At 42.4% G+C, this 24873-nt stretch overlaps 3 protein-coding genes and 1 pseudogene across 5 annotated transcripts in view; 1 reads left to right on the top strand and 3 right to left on the bottom strand.

Moving 5' to 3' along the window:
* Positions 1 to 12469, top strand: part of LOC139014104 (archaemetzincin-2-like) — a 21850-nt pseudogene extending 9381 nt beyond the window's left edge.
* The window catches only part of LOC139014106 (eppin-like), a 24486-nt gene extending 4939 nt beyond the window's left edge, over positions 1 to 19547 (bottom strand). The window contains exons 1-4 of one of the 2 annotated variants that reach the window (XM_070420855.1): positions 19440 to 19547; positions 17911 to 18042; positions 16028 to 16195; positions 15433 to 15503 (exon numbers count right to left, since the gene is read on the bottom strand). In XM_070420855.1, the coding sequence (XP_070276956.1) occupies positions 15496 to 15503; positions 16028 to 16195; positions 17911 to 18042; positions 19440 to 19530 (399 nt within the window). In that variant the 5' untranslated portion in view covers positions 19531 to 19547 and the 3' untranslated portion in view covers positions 15433 to 15495. Of the gene's footprint in view, positions 1 to 15432; positions 15504 to 16027; positions 16196 to 17910; positions 18043 to 19439 lie in introns of those variants that run through there. The other variant, XM_070420854.1, reaches the window with a different exon arrangement.
* Positions 3191 to 13271, bottom strand: LOC139014285 (WAP four-disulfide core domain protein 6A-like). The gene is made up of 4 exons (XM_070421292.1): positions 13192 to 13271; positions 5982 to 6136; positions 4305 to 4474; positions 3191 to 3208 (listed from the first exon to the last, which is right to left on the bottom strand). Exons 1-4 carry the CDS (start codon positions 13269 to 13271, stop codon positions 3191 to 3193), a joined length of 423 nt encoding a protein of 140 aa, XP_070277393.1.
* Positions 17965 to 24873, bottom strand: part of WFDC8 (WAP four-disulfide core domain 8) — a 27757-nt gene continuing 20848 nt past the window's right edge. The window contains exon 8 of one of the 2 annotated variants that reach the window (XM_070420853.1): positions 17965 to 18042. The gene's annotated coding sequence lies outside the window, so the exon portion shown is untranslated. Of the gene's footprint in view, positions 18043 to 21899; positions 22916 to 24873 lie in introns of those variants that run through there. The other variant, XM_070420852.1, reaches the window with a different exon arrangement.

The following is a 24873-nucleotide window of genomic DNA, read 5'->3' as shown; positions in this document are numbered from 1 at the left end:
CATTAACATCCAAGGCAGTATGTTATGCACATTTTACGTAACTCACCTTGTGTGCTTGTTAAAAACACTATGACACTGGTTTTATTGTTTTGCATATTTCATAGATGAGGACACCAAGACCCAAGGAAATTATATAAATCAGAAGTGTGATATTAAATCAGAAGAGTTTTAGACCAGTAGTCCTGAACTTATATCAGAGTCACCTTGAGACCTTTCATTTTATTTTAATTCAGTTTTTAAAGACTCTAACTCTGAGTTTTTAATGCACTGGTATTGGGCAGCCACTTAGGTGATTTGGCTACAGAAAAAAATCCTTGACCTGCTCAATGGCAAACAATGAATTTAAAAGATTCTATGATGTTTGCCCATCTTCCTCAGAAGACTTGCTCAAGTTGTTTGAGATATCTTACAGCAATTCATATAGCAGTACTTGTTAAATCAGAGAGGAAACTGTCCTTCCAACACAAAACCTAGGTCTCAATAACAGTTATATTGACGCAGTTCTCCCGTCTTGATATGTTATTGACCTAGAGTGCCGCTCACCTGGTGAGAGGCAGGCATAGCACAAGGGCTTGGACTCCCAGGTCTTCCTGGAACGTGTGTGGTCTACAGCGCTTTACTGGATCACCTATTGCTGGGCACAGGTCCACACTTTCCCCATCACTAACACCACTGATATCTTTTGAACATCACGGGGGCCAGTAAGGATGAGAGCCAAGGTAGTGCCCCAGTGATGTGAGGAAGGGCCTTCGTTTGTTCTTTCCCAGTGGTGCAAGTATGGTCACTGGGTCCCAGAGAGAAGAATGACTTGCTTATTGTCCCCTAGAAATTAATGGCTGGGCCAGCATTAGAATCCAGATGCCCAAGCCCAAAGCCTTTGCTATTATTCATGGAACTAGTCTCACTTTCTCCTGTTATTTTGGAGAAAATTTCTCTCTGATTCCTACACAAGCTCCAGTTCTTTCCGATGCTCAGATCCTCCCAATAATCATGTAACCAAATCTCAGTATTACATTTTCTCTTGAAATACTGAGTATGGTTTCTGTGTCCATTACTAAACCCGACCAATAGAGTGAGAGTCTGGCCTTTCAACTTTCATAATGGAACGCTGGTGTTACTTTACACAAAGGCTCCCCGTGGTAGGGAATTCTTCAACTGTAGGAATGGCATTAAGATGCTGAATATTGGAGGGCAGGGGAAGGGGACATATATAATACTTTCAACAATAAAGATTTTTTTAAAAAAGAATTTAAAAAAACGAAAAAAAGAAATGCTGAATATTAAAACAACGAAGTGACAAGTAGTCATTATATCCACCCTGATTTCCAACAAGGCTGTGGGATCTGGCAACACCCTGTTACACTCAAACCTGGATTTTAGCTCCAGTTTTGCTATTGATTTGCTGTGTATCTTGGATGTCTATTTCCTACTAGAAGCTTCCATTTGTACATGTATAAAAAAATAAGGAGGGTTATTTGGGCTGGTGGGGCTCTCTAATATCCTCAGCTTGGACATTTCCTGAATTTTCAAACCATCCACAGCTTCCTCTGGGCATTTCTGGCTCTGCAGGAAGCTCTGAGGTGAGACTAAAAGGGAGAGGAAGATGAGGGGGATCTCAGGTCTGCATGGCACCATGAATAACACCAAAACATTCCACTCAAGGTGTTCCCTGGGTTTTAATGGGTAGAGAAATGAACAAACAATTAACAAAGACATGCAGCATCTTTCACTGAGGTCTTCATAAGGCATGAAGTTCCCTGTACTTAGTCACAAGGGCTCTGGGCTCATTCTCAGCAGGTGAGCAGAAACTATCAACTACAGGGCACACTCTGGCTATTTCCAAGGACCTCTCTGGTTCATGAGCCCCTAGGACAGATGATTCTGTTCCAGCCACTCATGTACTTCAACCCCAAACAAGGATTGAGAAGCACCAATGGGTTGGAAAAGCCCCAGGTGCCTATCAGATTGGACAGGGCTCCTGAGCTGCCTTATCTTCTCAAATTTAGAAGTATTCTTTGACACTAGTCCACCACCTTCAACTCATGGTTGGAAAACTGAGGTCCTGAGAGGAGCATTCCTGCACCCTACCCTGTCCCAACTAGGCTTCTTGATGGAATCGTGCAAAAGAGAATTTAAATTCCCGTGTTTTTAGGACACAAATATCAAGTATGGCTGTGCATTCATGCTTCTATTGTATGCATCCCAACTACAACCAAAATAAAAATATAGTAATTTTTGTTCAACCATGTTCAACAAAAGACTGAATTATCTTTCCACAGAAATTGAGTTTTGTAGAATTGCTGTCATATATGTAAAAACTTAATAATTATGCCGAAACTGGTTTGGCTCAGTGGATAGAGCGTCGGTCTGCGGACTGAAGGGTCCCAGGTTCGATTCCGGTCAAGGGCATGTACCTGGGTTGCGGGCACATCCCCAGTGGGAGATGTGCAGGAGGCAGCTGATCGATGTTTCTCTCTCATCGATGTTTCTAACTCTCTATCTCTCTCCCTTCCTCTCTGTAAAAAAATCAATAAAATATTAAAAAAAAAAACTTAATAATTAATCTATATGGATCTTATGCAACATGTGGTATTTGTTAGCTTTTTAAAATTTGCAATTGGTTGCAATTTTCTTATTTGAAGAATATTCACCTTTTAATTTGTATTTGTTTATGAAATGAACCCCCTAACTTTATAAGCTTTAGACCATACAAAACATGAATCAGCTCTGGTTCCATTCTTAAGCATCTTATGACAATTTTATCAGGAAACAGTGTCACCAGAGTTCTCAATTTGCAGGATTTTTCTACTCCTCTCTCCCTCTTTTGACGTCCCCAGGAGATTCAATGACCTCTTTTCCAAAAACTGCACCAGGGAGCAAATGTGAATTATTCAGCCTCAGAGATATCAGACCTCACAGAGCACTTTATTAGGGAAAACTGGAGGCTTCCAAAGGATAAATGGGGGGCCCGAGAGTTGAAGATACAGGGTCAAAGGGCGATGGGCATTATATTTGAAGAGAAGCTGAGCTGCAGGAATAAACAAATCCTGGGGATTGGTGTTTGGAAGAGCCAAGGTCTTGGCAGCAGAGACTTGGCCAGCAAAAACCAACATGGGACATCAGTCAAGCACACATGGAGAGAGCCTGTATTATGAGCCAAATTCTGGAGGTGGTTTCAGCTTAGGTTATCCTACTTAAGACCACGACCCTGTGAGATAGCAGAAAAGAAAAGGGTGAGATACTTGGACTTTAATCCCCATATGAACTAAGTCTTGCAGTTAATGGAAAAAGAGAGGTAAGATCTGAGTGTGTGTGTGTGTGTGTGTGTGTGTGTGTGTGTGTGTGATTTTTAGAGTATGTTTATTCTGGGGACAGTGAAACAAAGGAAGGGCTTAGGGTAGAAGAAGCAACAGGAGAGAGGCTAAGTGGTGTCCTGCTTTGGCTCCATAGAAACATTATAGGAAAGAAGTGAGCCATGCAGGGCAGTGTGGACTCACTGAGAAGTAAATGTCAGTGACAGAAGTGAGGCAAGGTGGGGCTTCTGTTAGCTCATTATAAAGTCAGAGAAAAGGGAGCCTTGAAGTCAGGTTCAGGGGATGAGCCCAGGATGCGCTGCCACTGCCCACTGCTCCCCTGGTTGCAAGTCTCGCCAGGATCCTTAGCATTTAGGAGAAATAGAGATAAGATATACGCCAGAGAAAGAGAGAAGAAAGGTATGGAAGTGTTTGAGATAAGATCATTTGGCATCTTTTCACAGGAAGAGAAAACAGAAGTAGAGTGACTTCAGGGGCTCAGAGAGTGATCACATGTTCTGGTTTTCCATTAAAGTCCCAGTTTATGTCTGTTTTCCCAATAACATAATTAATGATATTTCCTTTTGCTCTCAAAAGTATCTTCATGTCATCAATGTAGCATGTGGTTGTCCTAGCTATAATCACCTTAAGAAGGAAAGGGAAGAGAATTTTTGATGAGGTTTGGTGAGAAGTAATGGCCTGGAGTGACTGTCTGATTCGTGCCAAGCACTGGGCTTATTTACTGGGCCTTCTTCTGACTTGGTCTCAGACCCTTCACCACTTCAGCTTTCTATGTACCCTCTATTCATCTTATACTTGCCAACTTTGACTACTGCTTCCCTTCCCACCCTCTTTTTCCTCTACTTGCCCCTTCAAAGGTGCATTCTTACTTCCTGATTGAATTGGTTATATCAGCCCCAAACCTGCCAAGTTCCTATAACAGACCGGCCAACACCCAGACCTCCCAGGGTAGCCCAGGTGAGCATGGGAAATGGGATCCGTGGGACTTACTTTCTTTTTTTTGCAGATGGTCTTGCAGATAGATTCAGATTGGAAGTTGTTGTTGTTCCCTAGGCAACCACCATAGATGAATTTGGAGCATGCCTGAGTTTCCTCATCATACCACCAGCGTGGAAAGAAGGCCAGGCAGGGGCCAGCTACCTTTGGCAAACTGCATATGTCTGCAAGGAGATTGCAGAGTAGAGCAGTTTGGGTGCCTGCCTCCCTAGAGAACATTTCAGACACGTGCAAAGTCATGGAGGAGTGGCCTCTTACACCCCTCCATGCCTTTGCACATGCCTGGAATGTCCACCTCTCTCTTGCCCACTAGGTACATCCCTTTTCATTATTCAAACACTTCTCAGTCATCAAACACTTCTATGTTGCCTTTCCTGGCTCCATGCTTCACTCCTTGCTTTTCTGTATTGCTTCTCAGTCTTGCACATACATTTGCCACTTCTATGTAATTATTTGTTTGTATTTTCTGACTCCTCCATGAGAATGTGAGATTTGTGCCTTATGTCATCTTGGTACACCAGTTCCTTGCAGATAATTTGGCACTGAGTGGATGCTTCAGGAATGTTCACAGTAAACACACACACACACACACACACACACTGAATGAATGAATGAATGAATGAATGAATAAAAATAAAATCGCCAATGTGGCTCAGTTGGTTGGGCATCGTCCTGTGCACTGAAAAGTCACCGGTTCATTCCTGGTCAGGACACATTCTGGGTTGCAAGCTGATCCCCAGTAGGGGACATACAGGGCACAGCCAATCCATGTTTCACTCTCATATCAATGTTTCCCTCTCTCTCCCTTCCTCTTTCTAAAAATTAATTTAAAATATTTTAAAAAATCAAATGTATCCTGAACTTCAAAAAACATTTATAGAGCAAATATTTTGTACATAGTGCTAAGGGGAATAAAGAGAGGGTTTTTTGTGTGTGTTTTTGTGTTGTTTTTTTTCAGAACCATATTATTAAGATCTCACAGGTCTTAAATTGTGGATCTTTTTACCTGGAAAAACTTTACTGAGTTCCCTGGCTACCCTGAGCAAGTGGAGCCTATCATTGGTGTCAGGGGAACCAGTAAATATTTGTAAAATGAATGAATGGATGAGTACTCCTTGATGGTCTTCTTTAGAGCTCAATTATATGAGCAGAGAGGAAAGAGTGAAGGAGGACAAAGGTGGTTAGGGAAGGCATTTTGGATTTATATAGACAAAGAGGCCTAGAAAAAGCACAACCAGGAAATAAAAATCATATACCTGTGTCTTATAGCTATTCTATCACCTGGCTCTCTGTTGGCATTTGATGGGACTTCACTGGCTATTTGGCATCTCAGAGGAGCACAGAAAAGCAGCCAAGAGACAATGGGATCTAATGCCCACTTCCCCCCTCCCATCTTTCTTACAGATGGGAAACTAAATCCCATAAAGGAAAAACTCCGTCACCCACATCACATACCTAAATATGAACAGAAAAGAAATAAAACCCATGACTCCCAACACCCCCTCCTTCCAAATCCAGGATTTGTATTAATTAAAAGATGCACCCAGACTCTTGATCAGACACCAGCCATCAGTGAACCAGGGAAGTGGTCTAGTAATGTCAGTGTAGGTGGGCAGAAAGTGGGGGTAGGGTGTGGTAGGCATTGGATAGTTCAGGGGATTTCTGAGTTACCTTGTTTGAGGTTTAAACATTTCCTTGCACAGTTAAAGTTGCAACACTTCATCTTCTCTGGGCACTGTCTGCTCTTTAGACATTGGTTTATTTCGTTCATATCACAATGTACTTTGATTTTGGGACACGTGTCTAAGGGGAGGGAAGAAAGGACTCTGAAGGGGCCAGAACACCATTCCCAGGTCTAGGGCACCACTGCAGTCTTAGGGAAGTTTGTTCACTTCATTGTCCACAGAAAGTAGTGATCTTCAGAGGGCTTATGATGGGCACACTGCTGCCCCCATCTCCACCCCCTAACAATTTACAATCTACTCCCTAAATTCAGCCTTCTCCCCTATACCCACCACCCACAAAGTTTTAAGGAGAAGGACACTCTCCCCTAGGACTGTTCTGTTCACTTAGCCTTCCTGCATTTGGACATTCCCTGAGTGAGGGTGGGGTGGGAGGAGGTGCTAGAGTTTTCGGTGATTGAGCTCTCCATTTTTGGAGTTAGATGGCCGAGCTTCTGAATTTTGTGCAATCTTTGGTATGGCAGGCACCATCTCTGATCCTCTATTCCCTTATTTGCCTATGATTGTTTTGATGATTGTGTGACAAAGCTAGTAAAGCAATGGGAAGGCTGCCTCAGGCATAATAATAATAACTAATATTAATGAAGTGCTTACTATGTACTTGTATTTTTCTTCTTAACCCTCATGACAACTCTATGGGTAAGCCCTATTAATATTCACATTTTAGGGCCAACCCTGCTGCCTTGACAAGCAGCGTGCACATCCTACCTAGCCATCTTGACACATGGCCCACCTGGATGCATGGACCTGCAATAAGAATCAATCAGAAATGAAAAATGACATAGCTGAAATAAAAAATACCCTGGATGGAATCAACAGTAGACTGGAAGAAGCTGAGGACTGAATCAGCGAATTAGAAGACAGGGTAGAAAAAAACACCCATTTAGAGCAGCAATTGGAAGAAAAATTAAGAAGCAGGAGGAGAGTTGAAGGAAGCTTTGGGACAACATACTATGTAACAACATCCACATCATAGTGGTGCTGGAAGAATCTGAGCAAGGAATAGAGAACCTGTTGGAAGAAATAATGACAGAAAAAACTTCCCTGACCTGGTCAAGGAAAAAGTCACACAAATCCAAGAAACAGAGTGTCCTAATCAAGGTGAACCCAAAACGACCCACACCAAGACCCATCATAAATAAAATGCCAAATGTTAAAGACAAAGAAAAAATATTAAAGGATGCAAGAGAGAGACAGAAAGTTACCTACAAGGAGCTCCCATTAGACCTCCTGCTGATTTCTCAATAGAAACACTTCAAGCCAGAAGGCAGTGTCATGAGTATACAAAGTAATGAAAAGTAAGGGACTGAATCCAAGACTACTCTATCCAGCAAGGCTATAATTCAAAATTGAAGGTGAAATAAAGAGCTTCATAGAAAAAAAAAGGCTGAAGAAGTTTATTACCACCAAACCAGTACTGCAAGAAATGCTAAAGGGACTGTTGTAAGAAGAGAGAGAGGAGCACAGGCATAAAGAATAAAAGTGGCAACACATAAATACCTATCAATAATAGCCTTAAATGTAAATGGCTTAACTGCTCCAATCAAAAGACATAGGGTAGCTGAATGGATAAGAAAACATATTACCTGCCAATTGCTTTACTAGCTTTGTCACCCATATATACGTTGTCTACAAGAGACCCACCCCAGAACAAAAGACTCACATAGGATGAAAGTGAAGGGATGGAAAAAATTTTCCATGCAAATGGAAATGGAAAAAAAAGCTGGGGTAGCAATACTCATCTGACAAAATAGACTTCAAAATGAAAGCCAGAACAAAAGACAATGAAGGCCACTTCCTAATACTAAAGGGACTGATACAATAAGAGGATATCACCCTGGTAAACGTATATGCATCTAATATCGGAGCACCCAAATATATTTTAAAAACTTCTGGCCTTAGCCAGCTTGGCTCAGTGGATAGAGTGTCAGCCCTTGGACTGAAGGGTCCTGGATTTGATTCTGGTCAAAGGCATGTACCTGGGTTACAGGCTCAATTCCTGGCCCCAGTTGGGGCATGTGTGAGAGACAACCGATTGATGTGTCTCTCTCACATTGATGTTTCTCTCTCGGTCTTTCCCCCTCCCTTCCATTCTCTCTCTAAAAAAAAAAAAAAAAATCAAAGGAAAAATATTCTTAGGTGAGGATTAACAACAACAACAAAACAAACAAACAAACAAAAGACTTCTGGAGGACTTTAAGGGAGAGATTGACAGCAATCATAGTAAGGGACTTTAACACCCCTGACATCACTGGATGGATCTTCCATACAAAATATCAACAAGGAAACAGGGACACTAAATGACACACTAGATCAAATGGATTTAATTAACAGAACATTTCAACCAGAGCTACAGAATATACATTCTTCTCAAGTACACATGGGCCATTCTCAAAGATAGACCACATGTTAGGACACAAACTAAGTCTCTACAAGTTCAAGAAGATTTAAATCATATCAAGCATCTGTTCAGGTCACAATGGCATGAAACTAGAAATCAACTACAATAAAAATACCCCAAAACATTCAAACACATGGAAGCTAAATAGCAAGTTATTAAGCAATGAATGGGTTACCAATGAGATCAATGAAGAAATAAAAACACTTCCTGGAATCAAATTAAAATGAACACACAACAACCAAAAATCTATGGGACACAGCGAAAGCAGTCCTGAGAGGGAAGTTCATAGCACTATAGGCCTATCTCAAGAGACAAAAAAAAATTCTAATAAACTATTTAACCCTACATCTTAAAGAATTAAAAAGAGAACAAGAAAATCCCAGAGCAAGTAGAAAGAAGGAAATAATAAAGATCAGAGTGAAAATAAATGACATAGAGTCTTAAAAAAAATACAAAAGATAAATGAAACGAAGAGCTGGTTCTTTGAAAAGATAAACAAGATTGATGAACCTTTAGCCAGACTCATCAAGAAGCAAAGAGAGCCCTGGCCAGTTTGGCTCAGTGGATAGAGTGTCGGCCTGTGAATCAAAGAGTCCCAGGTTCGATTCCTGGTCAAGGGCATGTACCTCGATCAAGTTCCCCAGCCCCAGTAGGAGTGCATGCAGCTCTCTCTCTCTCTCTCTCTTTCTCTCTCTCTCTCTCTCTCTAGAAAGCAATGGAAAAATATCCTCGGGTGAGGATTAAAAAAAGAGAAAAAAGAAACAAAGAGAGATGACCCAAATAAATACAATCAGAAACTAAAGAGTTGAAGTGACAACTGACACCACAGAAATACAAAGTGTTGTAAGAAAATACTTTGAACAGCTATATGCCAACAAAGTGGATGACTTGGATGAAATGAACAAATTCCTAGAAAAATATAATCTTCCAAAACTGAATTAGGAAGAATCAGAAAACCTGAATAGGCTGATAGCAACTGATGAAATTGAAGCAGTAATAAAAATACTCACAGGAAACAAAAGCCCTGGCCCAGGCAACTTCACAAAGGAATTTTACCAAATATTCAAAGAGGAACTAACATCTATCCTCCTCAATCTATTCCAAAAAATCCAAGAGGGAGGAACACTTCTAACCTCTTTTTATGAGGCTGGCATTATTCCAAAACCAGATGAAGACACTATACCAAAGGCATATTTCACAGATCTATAATACTCAAAAAATTCATATGGAACCTAAAAAGACCCTGGATAGCCATAGCAATCTTGAGAAAGAAGAACAAAGTTGGAGAGATCACAATATCCAATATCAAACTATACTACAAAGCCACTGTAATCAAAACATCCTGGTACTGGCACAAGAACAGGCATATACTAGTAGATCCATGGAACAGAACAGAGAACCCAGCAATCAACCCAAGCTGTTATGCTCAATTAATATTTGACAAAGGAGGCAAGAGCATACAATGGAGTAAAGACAATCTCTTCAATAATTGGGATAATTGGACATGTAAAAAAAACACACCCAAGAAAGTATACCACCAACTATATCATACACAAGAAAAAACTAAAAAAATGGACAAAAGTCTTAAATGTAAGATGTGAAACCATAATAATCCTGGAAGAAATCATAGGCAGCCAAATATCAGACATTTCAGGCAGCAGAATGGTCACTGATACAGAAGCTAGGGCAAAAGAAACAAAGGGAAAAATTAACAAATGGGACTACATAAAAATAAAAAGCTTCTGCACAGCAAAAGAAACCAGCATCAAAATGAAAAGGAAACCCATTGTATGGGAGAACATGTTTACCAATGATACCTCAGATAAGGGGTTAATTTCCAAAATACATAAAGTACTCATAAAACTCAACACAAGGAAGACAAACAATCCAATTAAAAAATGGGCTGAGGACCCAATAGACACGTCTCCAAAGAGGACACACAAATGGCCAAGAGACATATGAAAAAATGCTCAGCGTCACGAATCTTCAGAGAGATGCAAATTAAAACCACAATGAGGAGAAGTGCACAGAGGCCACTGTGGTAGGCAGGCGGTCTGGTGTTGCCCAGGCCAGGCAGGGTGCGGGGTGAAGGCACTCCCGCACAACACCTTCCAGACCAGGCCCTGACACGCCTGTTCTTGTGAGCCTGGTGGTGGAACAGCTGTTTGACCCATTCAAAGGAAGGATGAAAGCTCTATCTAAAACATGTTGTGAATGGAAGAGACCTGTCATTATGAAAATGGTATGGCACTCAGAACAGACACTTAGAACAGCTCTCATCTCTAAGAACCCAGTGCTTGTGTCCCAGTAGGAGAAGGCTGATGCTGCAGAGTGGTGTTTGATGAACGAAGACTTCCAACCAGCCAGTGATCTCTTTGGACCCATTGCCTTGCATTCTCCATCAGATTGGATCACCTCTCATCCTGAGCCTCCCCAAGACCTTGAAGAGTTTTCAAATGATCCTTCCAGAAAGATACCTTCTCCAGAGAAACACAGTATTTATATACAGTGCACTGGATCTCTAGGAAACACCACAATTATCAGTGAAAAATCTATTAAATGGCTCAAAGGCTACTGTGAGGCAATTTTCTATGGCTTGACAGTAAAATGCCTAGAACCAGTTCCTGTCTCTGCAACGAGTTGATCCTTTACAGTCAATGATAATATACAAAACCTTCAAATACATGCAGGGCACATCCTGAAGTTCTTAAAAAAGAAGAAACCTGAGGATGACTTCCCTGTTGCGGGAATAACAAGGATTCGTCTTCACCCAAGAGATTCCTGAAGTTTTGTCTTTGGACAGGCCTCTCTGACAGATGGTGTGGGGATATTCAGCTTTGCCAGATATGGCAGTGATTTCTACAGCTCAGGCTATGAAGGCAATGTGAAGGTGTCGCAGAAAACAATCTTCAAGTGGCTACTCAGTGTTTGGTAACTTATACTCCTGAAATGACTGGTGTTTTGCTGCTTCAGGCCTGTAAGATTTTAGCACACGAAATTAGACACATATTTGGACTTCGATCCTGCCAGTGGATTGCATGCCTAGAACAAGCACTTGGAAGAAGCTGACCAGTGCCCCCTAAATCCGTGCCCTATCTGTTTACACAAGTTGCAGTGTGCTATTAGCTTCAACGTTGTGGAAAGATACAAAGGGCTGGTGAGGTGGATTGATGATGAATCTGCTGACTCACCGAGTCACTCCAAAACATAGTCGTGAGAATAATGTGCATTTGCCCTGTGGGAACCTTTACAGAGTGGATAATGAAATGCCTTGCTGTTGTCCAAAAATAAGAACCTTCAAATAGGAGTAATTAAAATAAAAATTTGCACATTAAAAACAAAAACAAAAAAATGACAATGAGGTACCACCTCATACCTGCCAGAATGGCTACCATCACTGAATCAACAAACAAGTGCTGGCAAGGATACGGAGAAAAGGGAACCCTAGTGCACTGCTGGTAGGAAGGCAGGCTGGTACAACCACTATGGAAAACAGTGTGTCGTTTCCTCAAAAAAATTATAAATGGGACTGCCATTTGATGCAGTGATTCCACGTCTAGGAATATATCCTAAGAAGCCTGAAACACCAATTAGAAAGAATGTATGTAACCCTATGTTCATAGCAGAGTTATTTATGATCACTAAGATCTGGAAACAGCCCAAGTGCCTGCCCATCAGTAGATGAATGGATAAAAAAGCTGTGGTCTATTTACACAATGGAATACTATGCAGCTATAAAAAAAGAAAGATCTCTTACCCTTTGAGACAACATGGAGGGACCTGGAGAGTATTATGCTAAGCAAAATAAGCCAGTCAGAGAAAAACAAATATCACATAATCTCTCTTATAAGTGAAATCTAATGAATAAAATAAACTGAAAAACAGATCCAGAGACATAAAAGTATGCAACAGACTGATGATTCTCAGAGGAAAGGGAAGAGGACTGGAAGAGATTAACCAAAGAACTTATATGCATATATGCATAACCCGTGGAGACAGACAGTAGTTCCATGAAGGCCTGGGGGTGGAGGGAGAGCAGGAGTGGGCAGGCAGGGGTCAATGGGGGGGGGGGGGGGACGACATCTGTAGTACTTTCAACAATAAAGATAAAATATAAAAATATTCATATTTTATATCAGAGGAACCTAAAGCACAGGGAGGTTAGGAGAACTTTGCCCAACATCACACAGCTGCTAAGAAGTGGAGCCAAGATTTGAACCTGTGAAGTATGGCTCCACTGTGGTCTGAACGCTCTGTATATTTTAGCTGCTAATTATGAGGGTCTTCATATCTCAGCATTTCAAGGGACTTCCAGAGACCATTCCTTACCCCAAAGGCAAGGATCCCCTGTGGGTGTGGGAAGACTTTTGGGACCTGCAATGGGAAGGGTAGTGCTAGGGGGAGTGGCCTTTTATATGGAAAAGACCCTTAAGCTTCCCAGTTCCCTTAGTTTGTTTCATGAGCTCCAGGTCCAGGCACTTTCAGGAAGTGAAATTTCCTCTCACAATGATGGGGTGGGGGTGGGGGTGGGGGGTCAATTGCCACCGACTGTTTCCTGCATTCCCGGAGGCATCTTACCTGAAAAGAAAACTCCAAATATCTCCCCTCTTTCCTGCCCAAGATCCCAGGCTGAGGTGGGGGAAAGCATTTCTCAGGGGTAGAATTCTTTGTTCCTTCCTCCCAGCTGAGTTCCATTTCTCCACTGGGAGGACTGAGTCCCCAATACTTACTGAAGAACCCCTCAACCAGCCCAGGTTCCTGGACACCCCCCAGGAGGATGAACGGTACCAGTATTGACAGAAGTCCCGAGAGCCCCATTTTAGGAGGGGCTGGTCTGGCTGGTGGCACCAAAACGAAGAACAAGTGCTAAGCAGCAACCTCAGAGCTTTTGGCTGCCCTGACACAGCTTAACACTCCAAGAGGCACACGTCACTGGAGACCAGCCAGCTACTCTCCCTCCTCCAAGGAACGCCAAGTCCCCGAGGCCATGAATGGGACTAGCTGACACCCACAGCGCCAACCCTGAGGGAAGGGGCTCCTGATAGGCAGCATCTAGTCCTCAAGTGAGCTGAGGCTCTCTGGCTGTCTGGTCAACCAGAGAGAGAAAGTTTATCGGGGGCTTCTAAACTCCTTTAGCAGAGGGAATGTTCGATTCCAAGGTCACTCATTTTTCAGGGAGAGTTTGGAGGTCAAGAGTATCCTAGGTCTTGTCTTTCTTTCCAAACTTACTCTTCTGGCGTGTTTATTTTTCTGTCTGCTTGTTTTTCTCACACTGTTCATTTTCTTCTCTCTGTGCCTCTTTCTTTTACTCTGTCCCTGTCTTTTCTTCTTTTTTTTTTTCCTGTGAGTCTCTCACGGTCTGGGTCTCTTTCTCCCTGCTCTTCTATTTCCCTCTGGTCCTTTTCCTTTCTTCTCTTTGGGCCATCCCTTTTCTTTAACCATCGTCAAAGAGTAAAGCCATTGCCACGAATAGCATGGAAGGGAGGAGAAGGTTGATTCAAATTGAACCAAATCTTCAGAGTGCCTATCAAACTCATGATACTTTGAAAGCAGGAGAGAATGTTAGGGCAAACGGAGAGCTTCTATCATCGGGTTCAGTTTGGAATAGGTGAAGCAGGAGGGAAATAGTAAATAAATGTCAGTTATGACCTCAGAACCAGCTGCATCAATGGGTGGGGCCTGAAGATTATTCCATTGAACTTTCCAATTTAAGGCTTAAAGCATCAGTAAGACATATTCTCAGCTCACCTGCAGCTGCAATTCTAATGTACATTTTTTCTAATTGAGATGGAATTCACATTATATAAAATTAACCATTTTAAGTGAACAGTTAAGTGGCTTTTTATTACCTTCATGATGTCGTGTAACCATCACCTTTATTAGTTCCAAAACATATTTATCACAAGAGAAAACTCCATACCCATTAGCAGTCACTCTCCATTTCCCCCCAGCCTTACTCCAGCCCCTGGAAACCACTAATCTATTTTCTACCTCTATGAATTTGCTTATTCTGGATATTTTATATAAATGGAACCATAGAGTGTATGGCCTTTTGTGACTGGCTTCTTTCACTCAGCGTAATGTTTTTGAGGTCCACCCACAGTGTGGCATGTATTCTTGCTTCCTTCCTTCTTATGGCTGAATAATATCTAGTGCATATTGATAGCTTTCCACTTCAAGCATCAGAGTCTCTACTTCTCTGCTGAGAGTTTTTTCTGGCTCCTGGGAGCTTGCTCAGATTCCATATAGAACAGCCTGGAAGAATGAGGTATTTCATGCCCCCCAGACATCCAGGAGGATATGGGAATCAGTGGATACACACCTCAGCTTCCCTATAACTACAGACGGAGACATGTTTTACATGGTCTTGTGGAAGGTCTCCAGTAGAATTAAGCTACAGTTTGCACAGTGGTAACCAGCTCATTATCAACTCCTCGCTTTCCTATATCACTTACCTACTCCTCACATTTATCTTCAAAATAAACTACTTTTACCCATGCCCTTGTCCTAGGATCAGTTACTGGGGTATCCAAGCTAAGGCAATGCTCAGGAGCCCTTATCATAAAAGGGTCTTGCAATTTTTTGAAGAAACAGAGGAGAACAACAATATCCCTGGGGTATCAATTTTCAAGGTTTTGATTTTCTTCACTCCCTTTAATGGTGTCTTCAGAAGCCTCAGTAAGCTTTTACTCTCCACAAACCATAATGTACCAATAGATGTGAGTCATTCAGCCTTAGAGGCACAGGATCCAACAGTATTTTATTGGGAAAAATTGGGAGCTACATAGGTATAAACAGGGGGTGCTAGAAGTTGGACTTTAGAAATGGGATCAAAACAGGATATTTTATATGAAAAGAGACTGAAGGACGGAAGAAGGGGGAAGCAGATCCAGGGGTTCAGTCTTGGGAAGGGCTAAGGCCTTGGAATGCTGGGAGTGGAACAGAGGAAGCCAACTTGGAGTGCCAATTGGGCACACAGACAGAGCCTTGAATCATGAGCCAAATCCTGGTGGTGTTCCAGTTAATCCGTATGCATTCAGGATTAGAAGCCTGTTGACAATGTAGACCAAGACCAGCTGAACATCTTGGGCTTTTCTTCAGAACTAGTCTTGAAGTTGTGTTTGAACATTTCCACAGGACATTAAACAGAAGTGAGTTTACTTTGGGAGGCTATACATCTTAGAGGAAAAATGGATGTGGATGGGAGTGGATTACTAGCAAAACATTGTAATGAGGAAATTAATGGTCTGGAAATTAATGGCCTGGGTGTTTGGTCAACACGCCCAGTGCTAGGCTGGGTGTCATGTGATCTCTCTGAAGTTGGGTCTCTGATATTTCACCACATCTGCACCCTCCCTCCACTCCTCGTACTGGCCAGCTTTGATTCATGACCACGTTTTTTCCCAGTCTCAGTTCCCACTAAGCCCCTGTCCAACCCTCTGTGAGATGTATTCTTACCTCCTGATTGAAGCTGATTGTGCCAAGGATGCAGCCATCCTAGAATGGACTAGCCAACACCCAGACCTCCCACGTGGCCCTGGTGAGGATGGGAGGTCGAGGCCCTTGGTACTCACGTTTTTTGGAGCACATATTCTGACACAGGTCTTTGGTTTGGAAGTTGTTATTGTTGCCTTGGCAGCCACCATAGATGAAAGTGGAACAGGTATCATTTTTCTTATCATACCACCAACGACGAAAAAAAGCCATGCAGGGCCCAGGATTTTTCGGCAAACTGCAGATATCTGCAGGGAGATCCCAGAGTTGAGAACTTAGAGTGCCCACTCTGAAAAAATACAACTGTTACTGTCCCTTTGGCAACCCCCATAGGATAAAACCGAGCAGTCTCCTTTTCACCTTATCATACCTTAGGGCCCAGCTCCATGTATGTATTGTGCACCTTTGCAGGGAGACCCTAAAGTGGAGCTGTTTGGGCAACTGCCTCCCTGGGAAACATCAGTATCTCCCTTCCCTTCTGGTCACTGGCCTCATTGTCTCCCCTGAGAGTGAGGAGACTCTGGCTTCAAGGTTCTTTTCCTAATTCAGTGTCTGCCCATCGACCTCCCACATTACCTATCTTGTCCTCGACTTCCATTTCTGTAAAATGGAAATGCGAAGTCTCACCCTGCTTGTTGCACAGGGCCGTCCTGAGGGCAGGTGAGACCACCCTCATGGCCCTCTGAGTTGCCAGCTCTTTGACTGTATCTGAATGTGCAGCTGTGAGCACAGCGCTTGGCAGAGAGTAGCTGCTCAAAAAACATGCCCCGAATAAATAAAAGGTATGGAAATTAGAAATTATAAGCCCTTTACTCTGCCTTCCAAAGCATGCCAAGAAGAGACTATGTGATCATGAGTAAAGTGCAAGTCCAATGCAGGGAAGGCGAGAGTAGTTTTTCAGATGGTCAAGCCCCCTTTCTTCTTGTGGTTAGTTTCATTCCTGTTATGAAATGAATTGCATCCCCTCACCCCCCAACCCATTTATATGTTAAAGTCCTAATCCTCAGTACCTGAGAATGTGGCCCTATTTGGAAATAGAGCTGAGTTATACTGGAATAGGGTGCATCTCTAATCCCATATGACCAATGTCCTTAGAAAAAGGAGAAATTTGTTCAGAGACACACACAGGGAGAACACCATGTGAAGTTGAAGACAGAGGTCTACAAGCCAAGGAATGCCAACCGTTCCCAGCATACCCCCAGCAATTAGGGGAGAGGCATGGAACAGATTCTCACACACAACTGAGAAAGAACCAACCCTGACAACACTTGACCTTGGACTTCTAGCCTGCAGAACAGTGAGACAATACATTGCTGTTGCTAAAGCTGCCCAGTCTGTGGCACTTTGTTTCAGCAGCCCTGGCGAACCAAAACAGGTCTGAACTAAACTGCTAGTTCAGCTGAACAGTTAAGTCCTGTTGATTTTCACTTCCTCACAGCCTACCTCTCTGCCGCTCTTTTTCTTAGCTTCAGGTGTGCAGCATATGGTTAGACAATCATACACTTTACAAAGTGTTTCCCCTGATATTTCCAGTATCCAACTGGCACTAGTCTGAAGTGGTCAGAGGAGGTTGCTGGTGCTGTTAGATTTACCAGGTTAGGCAGAGAGGCGGGCACTCTAGAGCAAGAAGGTAGATGATACCATTCGCAGCAACAATGTTGGTATATGGTGGGCCAACAATGGCCACTGGGGCCTCAAAAGAGTGAGTGGAAACCAGCCAAGAGACTATCATCACACCCTTGCCCCCTTTGCAGGGGAAAGCGAAGCCCAGACAAAATGAAGACATTACCTAATGTCAGACATCATATTAGGGGCGGAGATGAATGGAGAGCCCATGGTTCCCAAGTCCAGCAGTGTTGCTCAGACACCTACCCTTAGCACACCAGGGACAAAGCCAGCCCAAGTGGGCAGACGGTGAGGGTTTGGGTAGAAGGATTGGTTATTCAGAGGCTCTGAATAGTACCTTGTTGGAGGTCTAAACATTTTTTCCCACAGTTGAAGACACAGCACTTCTTCTTGTCCGGACAGGTTTTGTTCTTCGAACATTCATCCCTTTCTTTGAATTGGCATTTCTCTCGGATTCTGGGGCATCTCCCTGAGGACGAGACAGTTTTACAACCATGAGTCCGGGAGGGCACAGTGCCCATCTTCTCCAGACCCAAGGCAACTCTGGGGAGTCAGGGAAAAGTGCTTTTACTTTGCTCTTCCCAGGAGTCCTTTTCCTCAGGGTGTCCTCATGTATTTCCCAGCACTGCCTGCAATACCCTCCTTCCTGACCATCCCTCACTCTCTACCTTCTTATCCCATCCCTAGTCCCACCATCAGCCCAGCCCGTCTAAGGTAGGATTTCTCATCCTTGATACTAGTGACATTCCAGTTGGATAATTATTTGATGGGAGAGAAGAGCTGTCCTGTGCATCGTAGGATGTTTAGCAGCATCCCTGGCCTCTACCCACTAGATGCCAATAGCACACCCAGTTGTAACCAAAAATGTCTCCAGACTTTGCAAATGTCCCCTGGAAGGCAAAATCACCCTGTTAAAACTCACTGGTCTGAGCTAATCTGGTCATTTTGGCCGGGTCAGGGAGTCACCGTTCAGGAATTCCTTCTTGAGGGGGAGGGGTGTATTGTACAGTGATTAATACCACTCAACCTGGCATCAGACAGTTAGGTTTTTAAATTCTTAACTCTTGGTTTACCACCTACTCTCTCTGAGCCTTGGTTTCTTCATTTGTAAAATCATTTTAGCCTCACAGAGTTATGAGGAAGAAATGAGACAACACATATAAAGCTGTAATTACAGTAACTAATACACAGTCATATTACTCTCATTTAATCCCCATAATAGTTTAATTAATATCCCCATTTGGCAGATAAGGAAACTGAAGCAGGTGGAGTTTAAGTAACTTGCCCAAGATTACATGGCTACTAAGTGGTGAAACCAGAATTTGGACCCACCAAGTCTGACTCCAGATCCCTCTCTTTAAATCCCTACTTTCTGAGTGTTCTGTAAATGGTAGCAATTAACATTATTACTATATAGTCATGGAATATTACTGTCTTAAGTTCAAAGGAACTTCTGGATACTGTCCTTTATCCCAAAGTCGAGGAACCTTTTGGGGTGCAGAACTATTTTATAGGACTGTATTTGAAATAATCAGGAATTGATAGGGATGATGTCCCAAGAAAGGGAGCTATTTTTGTGTGGGGTAAGAGGAAGGCCCCTTAAGCTCCCAGAGTTCCTATAGACCCTCCCAGAAATGTTATATTCTATGAGTCTTCCCAGCCCCTCCCCACCTTCCCCCAAGAAAGACCCTCTACTTCAAAGGGGCAGTAAGGGTTGCCTTTTCTGGATTCTTGCATTCATAGAAGAGATCTTCAACAGAGAGGGAAATAGGATGAAATATTCCAAATATCTCTCTCCTTTCCCAACCCAGGACCAAGGCTAAGATAGTGAAAAGTAACTCTATTACTTGAGACCCCATTACTTACTTGGAGAGAACAAGTTAGTCAGACTAAATCCTTGGACATTCTCTAGAAGGATGGATACCACCAGGATCCTCAAAAGTCCAGAAGACACCATTCTGAAGAAGAGCTGGCCTGTCCGTCTGGTGGTTCCAGAACATAAAAATGCCTGGCTGCCTTTGTCTAGCCTATTGTTTCAGTAGTCAGTATTTTGGATATGAGATCTGGAGTCAAGCCAGCCACCCTCTTTTTTTCCTGGGAACGCCACGTTTCTGAGATTATCAGTGTAGCGAGCTGGCAGCTATAACCCACAGCCCTGGGGAAAGGTCTCTTATTGGATGGCTCCTGGTTCTGGTTCTTAGCTCCCTGGGCTGGGCTGGGTCCTCTGGTCAGCTATGGGGTAGGGGTGAGAGAAGTGGGCAAAGCTTGTCTCACTTTCCAGGCTACCTTGGAAGTGAATGGGGTCTTCTTGATAACGTTGAGAGTTGTGGAATGTCCTCATTCTCTATTCATTTTCCATTTTATCTGCACACTAACTGGCACACCCCTTTTGTTTCTGACAATGTGTCTTTTTGCTCTCTTGGTATCTCTTTGCTTCTCTGTGTCTCTGTGTGCCTTTGCCTGACTTTTTCTTTTTCCCATGATCTCTGTGTCTCTTTCTCCCTTTCCCACACTCTCCTCCCATCTCTCTCCCTTTTCTCTTTAGGTCACTTACATTGTTTGACTAAGGCCAAAGAATAAGTATGTTTCCCCAGAGCAGGGTGTGGGGGAGGAAGCAGCTGATAGAGTTTGCAGACAGAGTTTGTCAAGGTTGTGTTGCTTTGAGAACAGGAGAGAATGTCAAAGCTTTTAGAGAGCTGCTATCATCTGGTGCAAACTCCCTGTTGTCTAAGGAAGAACTACCAAATGAAGAAATCTGCCTGAGAGGCCACAATACAATAAAGGTCAATAAGACAACAGAGTTGTTGGATTCTAACTGGAATAGTGGAGGAGCCATTGGAAAGATAAGCTTTCCTATAGCCACGGAATCCAAAACATGAGCCAGCCAACCACTCTTCAAAGAGGGAGACACTCTTCAAAGAGTTAATGTCATCTCTAAGGTTCCTATTCCATTTCCTAACTAGGAATTGCACTTTTGGGACAAGCTTTGTTCTCCCATTGTCCTACCTGGTGGACAGAAGCCTTGTCATCAGTGGGTGACTATCTGGTCACAAAATTTAAGATCAAAGGCAGAGCCCCTCAGCCTATGGATAGTGATGTCCTTGACTAGGAATTCCTAAGGCACTAGGGCAGCTATATTCACTCATGTAGTGAGCCCCACAGATATTCCCCCTACCACCACCAGGACCAATATGGTGCTTGGACCAGCCCTGTGATTCTTATTATGATTGCAGGACCCACCACTACTAAACCATCAGGGAACTTTGGAAGAACAATCTTTATTACTCACAGGTCCCAAAGGGCACATGGCAGGCTGGAGGGCCACACAGCAAGGTTGAGGGCAGAGAGAGGGGCAGAAAGTGTGAACCTGGGCTCTGTCTTTATTAACGTCCACGTCTGGGGTTCCATAGTTCACTCTTTTAGATAATTTAAAGCATAACAGTGGGAATTAGAATATGGGAAGGGAGAAGCAGGACCACTCAAGTGTCAGTTATCTAGGTTACTCAGGGCTTTCTAAAAGGCAGCCTGGTTCTTTATCTAGTTATTTTGCTCACAGCTATGTCTTACAGCTGACAATATGTTTACTAGAGGTGAGTGTCTTTGAAATGAATGCCTTGACAATCAAAAGCTTACTTACATAACTATAAAACATGTCAGACACTTATACTACACAATCCCATCCCACCAACTTCACAGTCTCACTAGATCCCACAAAGAGACTAAGGAAGAGAATTTTGAACGAACAACCAAGATGTGTTACGCAGCCCTGTCCCTCTTATTCTACTACCTGCATTCTCCCAAACTTAGCCCCGGAGGGAATAAAAAGCTGAAATTCCTAGATGGAAGGACTCTGAGGGCCCACCAGGTCCCTTGTCCTCATCTTACAGGTAGGGATCACTGAGGTCCAGAAAAGTGAAAGAGGCTGACTCAATGTCACCCAGCAGGTGAGTGTCAGACATGACGTTAAGAGGGAGCTGAGTGTCTAAGTTCTTACCACAGGTCACCAGGGAATTTTCTAATATTGGTGTGAATATAATATTTTACTATGGAGTTAAAGGTAGAGAGGAATAGTGGGTCCAAAGAGAATGAAGGTTATGTCCTTAGTGAGGGGCAAGGGCTAAAGACCCATGGAGTCTGTAAGTGTCCAAATACTTCCCAGGGCTCCCAATCATGGTGAAATTGTCTCTACATTTTCTGGAAAGTAAATGAAAACTCAGAATTTCTTTCTTTTTTTTTTTAAGCAGAAAAAAAATTTATTTCTATCAAATTAAAAAGTTTGAATCATCCTCAAACAAGATAATCAAAGTAATCAATAATACCATGAACAGTTAGAAGAGCATTTACAGATTAGGTTTAGACACTTTGAATTAAGCACATACACCCAAATCAAGGGCCGATGGTTTTCACATGGATTCATCATAAGCACGTGACTTCTGGGAAAGTGGAGCTGACATTTCCCAGGACAGTAAACCAGAAACAAGTTGTCATGAGGTTAGAGAACTGATTTGAGCTTGAGAGGAATCACGGTGAAATGCCATTGGAACTTGACAGTTTCCCCAGAGATCTGTTCATCTCAAAACCAAAAGTATATAAACATCAGCAGTACAAATTCTCCTAAAACTAGAGGAGCCCTCAAGTCCTGATACCTCGGAGCTTACATAAAGACTGAGTTTTTGTTTTTCTTCCCTTTACTCTTCTTTAAGTTAAATACCAACCAGTTTGTTCCTATTTAGTACATTTTTGTCTTTACAGCCAGAGTTTTAAAAAAAAAAAAAAAAAGAGAAAGATTTAATGAAATGGAGTTAGACATACACTAACGCCAGGGAGAATCTCCTAGGTGCACTGCTCCTTTGGAAAGTTTACACAGAGAATCTTTTATTTCAAGAATGATGCCTCCTGGAACAGCCTAGTTATCACTAAGGAAGAAAGGACTATCTATGCCATACAAAAACTCTTTCCCGTTTGGAAATGTTTTATCATCTCTACCTCTTTCTCACACACACACTAATTATGTCGGGGAATTTGCGGAAGCATACAGAGAACGGCATTTGTTTGGGCCAGAATTGTGCGATTTGTTAAGGAAAGATAGGGTATGGCATTTACAAATCATCATCATTATAATACATCGCAGCAGATGCGGGAAGCAGATTTTTCTTTGTAGTTGAAATACGGCTTCATGGTTTCCCAACACCTGGGTCTTGCACTCTTTTCCTTTGCAAACCAAACTGGCTGAGTTATATACAGAAAGGGATGAGAACTTATGTCCAGACCACGTTTCTGTACTAATAGAAGCCTCCGTCACTGGGCTCTTCTTTTGAAAAACCAAATAGATAAGGAAGTTACTAAAAATGGAGAGGAAGAGAGAGAGAGCAATTCATACTGTGAAAATGACTGATTTATGAATAGTTTCCCTGGCAAAATTAACTGCAGCAAGAAAAGATGCTGTCTGTTAAATGAAAGGTAATGAATGAAATTCATCAGGTAGATACAGATGCCTCCCAAGATCCTGTAATGCAGCAGAGTTGAGACATATGCCCTCTGCATATACAGGGTGCAACTACCACCAGGAAACCTATTTCCTGTCTTAGCACCAGAGCGCCAAAAGCAAAGATCCCCGGAGGGAGCAAATACACCGTTTCGCCTATTAATAAGAATGGAGAGCTCAAACTAAAGGAAGGTACCAAGCAGTCCCTTTTGAATTTTCTGATTAATCCCTGTAGGTACATAAAAACACAAATTCACATAAACAGGATTATTTCAGCTCTGGCCAGTTCACTCAGTGGTTTGAGCATCGGCCTGTAGATCGAAGGGTCTAGGACAGTGGTCAGCACACTCATTAGTCAACAGAGCCAACTATCAACAGTACAATGATTGAAATTTCTTTTGAGAGCCAAATTTTTAAAACTTAAACTATACAGGTAGGTACATTGTTATTAACTTCATTAGGGTACTCCTAAGGCTTAGGAAGAGCCACACTCAAGGGGCCAAAGAGCCGCATGTGGCTCGTGAGCTGCCGACCACTGGTCTAGGTTTTGATTCCCAATTAAGGCTGCGTGCCTCAGCTATGGGCTCAATCCCAGTAGGGTGCATTGGGAGGCAACCAATTAATGTGTCTCTCTCACATCAATGTTTCTCTCCCTCTCTCTCTCCCCCTCCATCTTCCTCTCACTCTCTCTAAAAAAAAAAAAAAAAAATCAATGGAAAAAATATCCTTGAGTGAGGATTAAAACACACACAGAATTATTTCAGTGTTTAAATACAAGGAGGCAAGAAAATTGAAATAATATCTATTAATTTGGGTTAATTGTTGAGGATTAAATTAGACAATGCATGTAATGTGTTTAGCATGAAGTACCAGTAAACAATAACTACTTAAGAATGCCTATTCTGTAACTCGTTTGGAAATTTGTGGTCTTTATGATTTGAGCAAAGACCTCCAGCAGGTTGGAATCTTTGGAATAGAAAAAAAATTAAGATTTTTGTTTTCTCATAATTGTAAAGCTGTCATATTTAGTCCAGGCACAGCCAGCAAACATGTTTCCTCAACTCCATGGGCTCCATTCCCTTTACTAACTACTTATTATGTGCTTAGGTTACTCACAGGAGAAAAACACTGTCAGCATCAACATTTAGCAATATTTTCCAAATAAGCTTTTTAAAATCTTGAATAAAAAACTAAATTATTCTTTTAGTCCAGTAATTCCATATGGTCTTATTGCATCTATACATAAAATAGGATCTTTTCACATTATGTACGTGCCTATTTCTTTTCTTTTCTTTCTTTCTTTTTTGAGGATTTCCAAAAGACGCTGTGGATTTTATGTTTTCACAAAAATGAAAGAAATGGTATTCCCCATGAGAATCAGAGCAGCAGTTTAAGTATACCCTCCACAGAACTCAGTTCCTGGTGTGCGAACAATTCAGTATCATCCCCTGGTGCTCAGCTCTTAGAAAGAAATTTCAGAGGGACAAAAGCAGTAAGTATCTGTATTAATAGCCTAGGGAGGGAGGAAACAGAAATGGAAAAAATGCAGTCTAATAAAAAATAGTAGAGCCCTAGCTGGTTTGGCTCAGTGGGTAGAACATTGGCCTGCAGACTGAAGGGTTCCGAGTTTGATTCCAGTCAAGGGCATGTACCTTAGTTGCAGGTTCCCTGGCCCTGGTGGGGGTGTGTGCAGGAGGCAACCAATTGATATGTCTCTCTCAAATAGTTGATTCTCTCTGTCTCTCCCTCTTCCTTCCACTCTCTCTAAAAATAAATGGAAAAATATCCTCAGGTGAGGGTTAACCAAGAAAATAA

This window comes from Myotis yumanensis, unplaced genomic scaffold, assembly GCF_028538775.1.
Source record: "Myotis yumanensis isolate MYYU_CA2020_CCGP unplaced genomic scaffold, mMyoYum1.0.hap1 SCAF_7, whole genome shotgun sequence".
Taxonomy (NCBI): domain Eukaryota; kingdom Metazoa; phylum Chordata; class Mammalia; order Chiroptera; family Vespertilionidae; genus Myotis; species Myotis yumanensis.
Note: the sequence above shows the minus strand (reverse complement) of the source record. Positions and strands in the feature narration are given on the sequence as shown.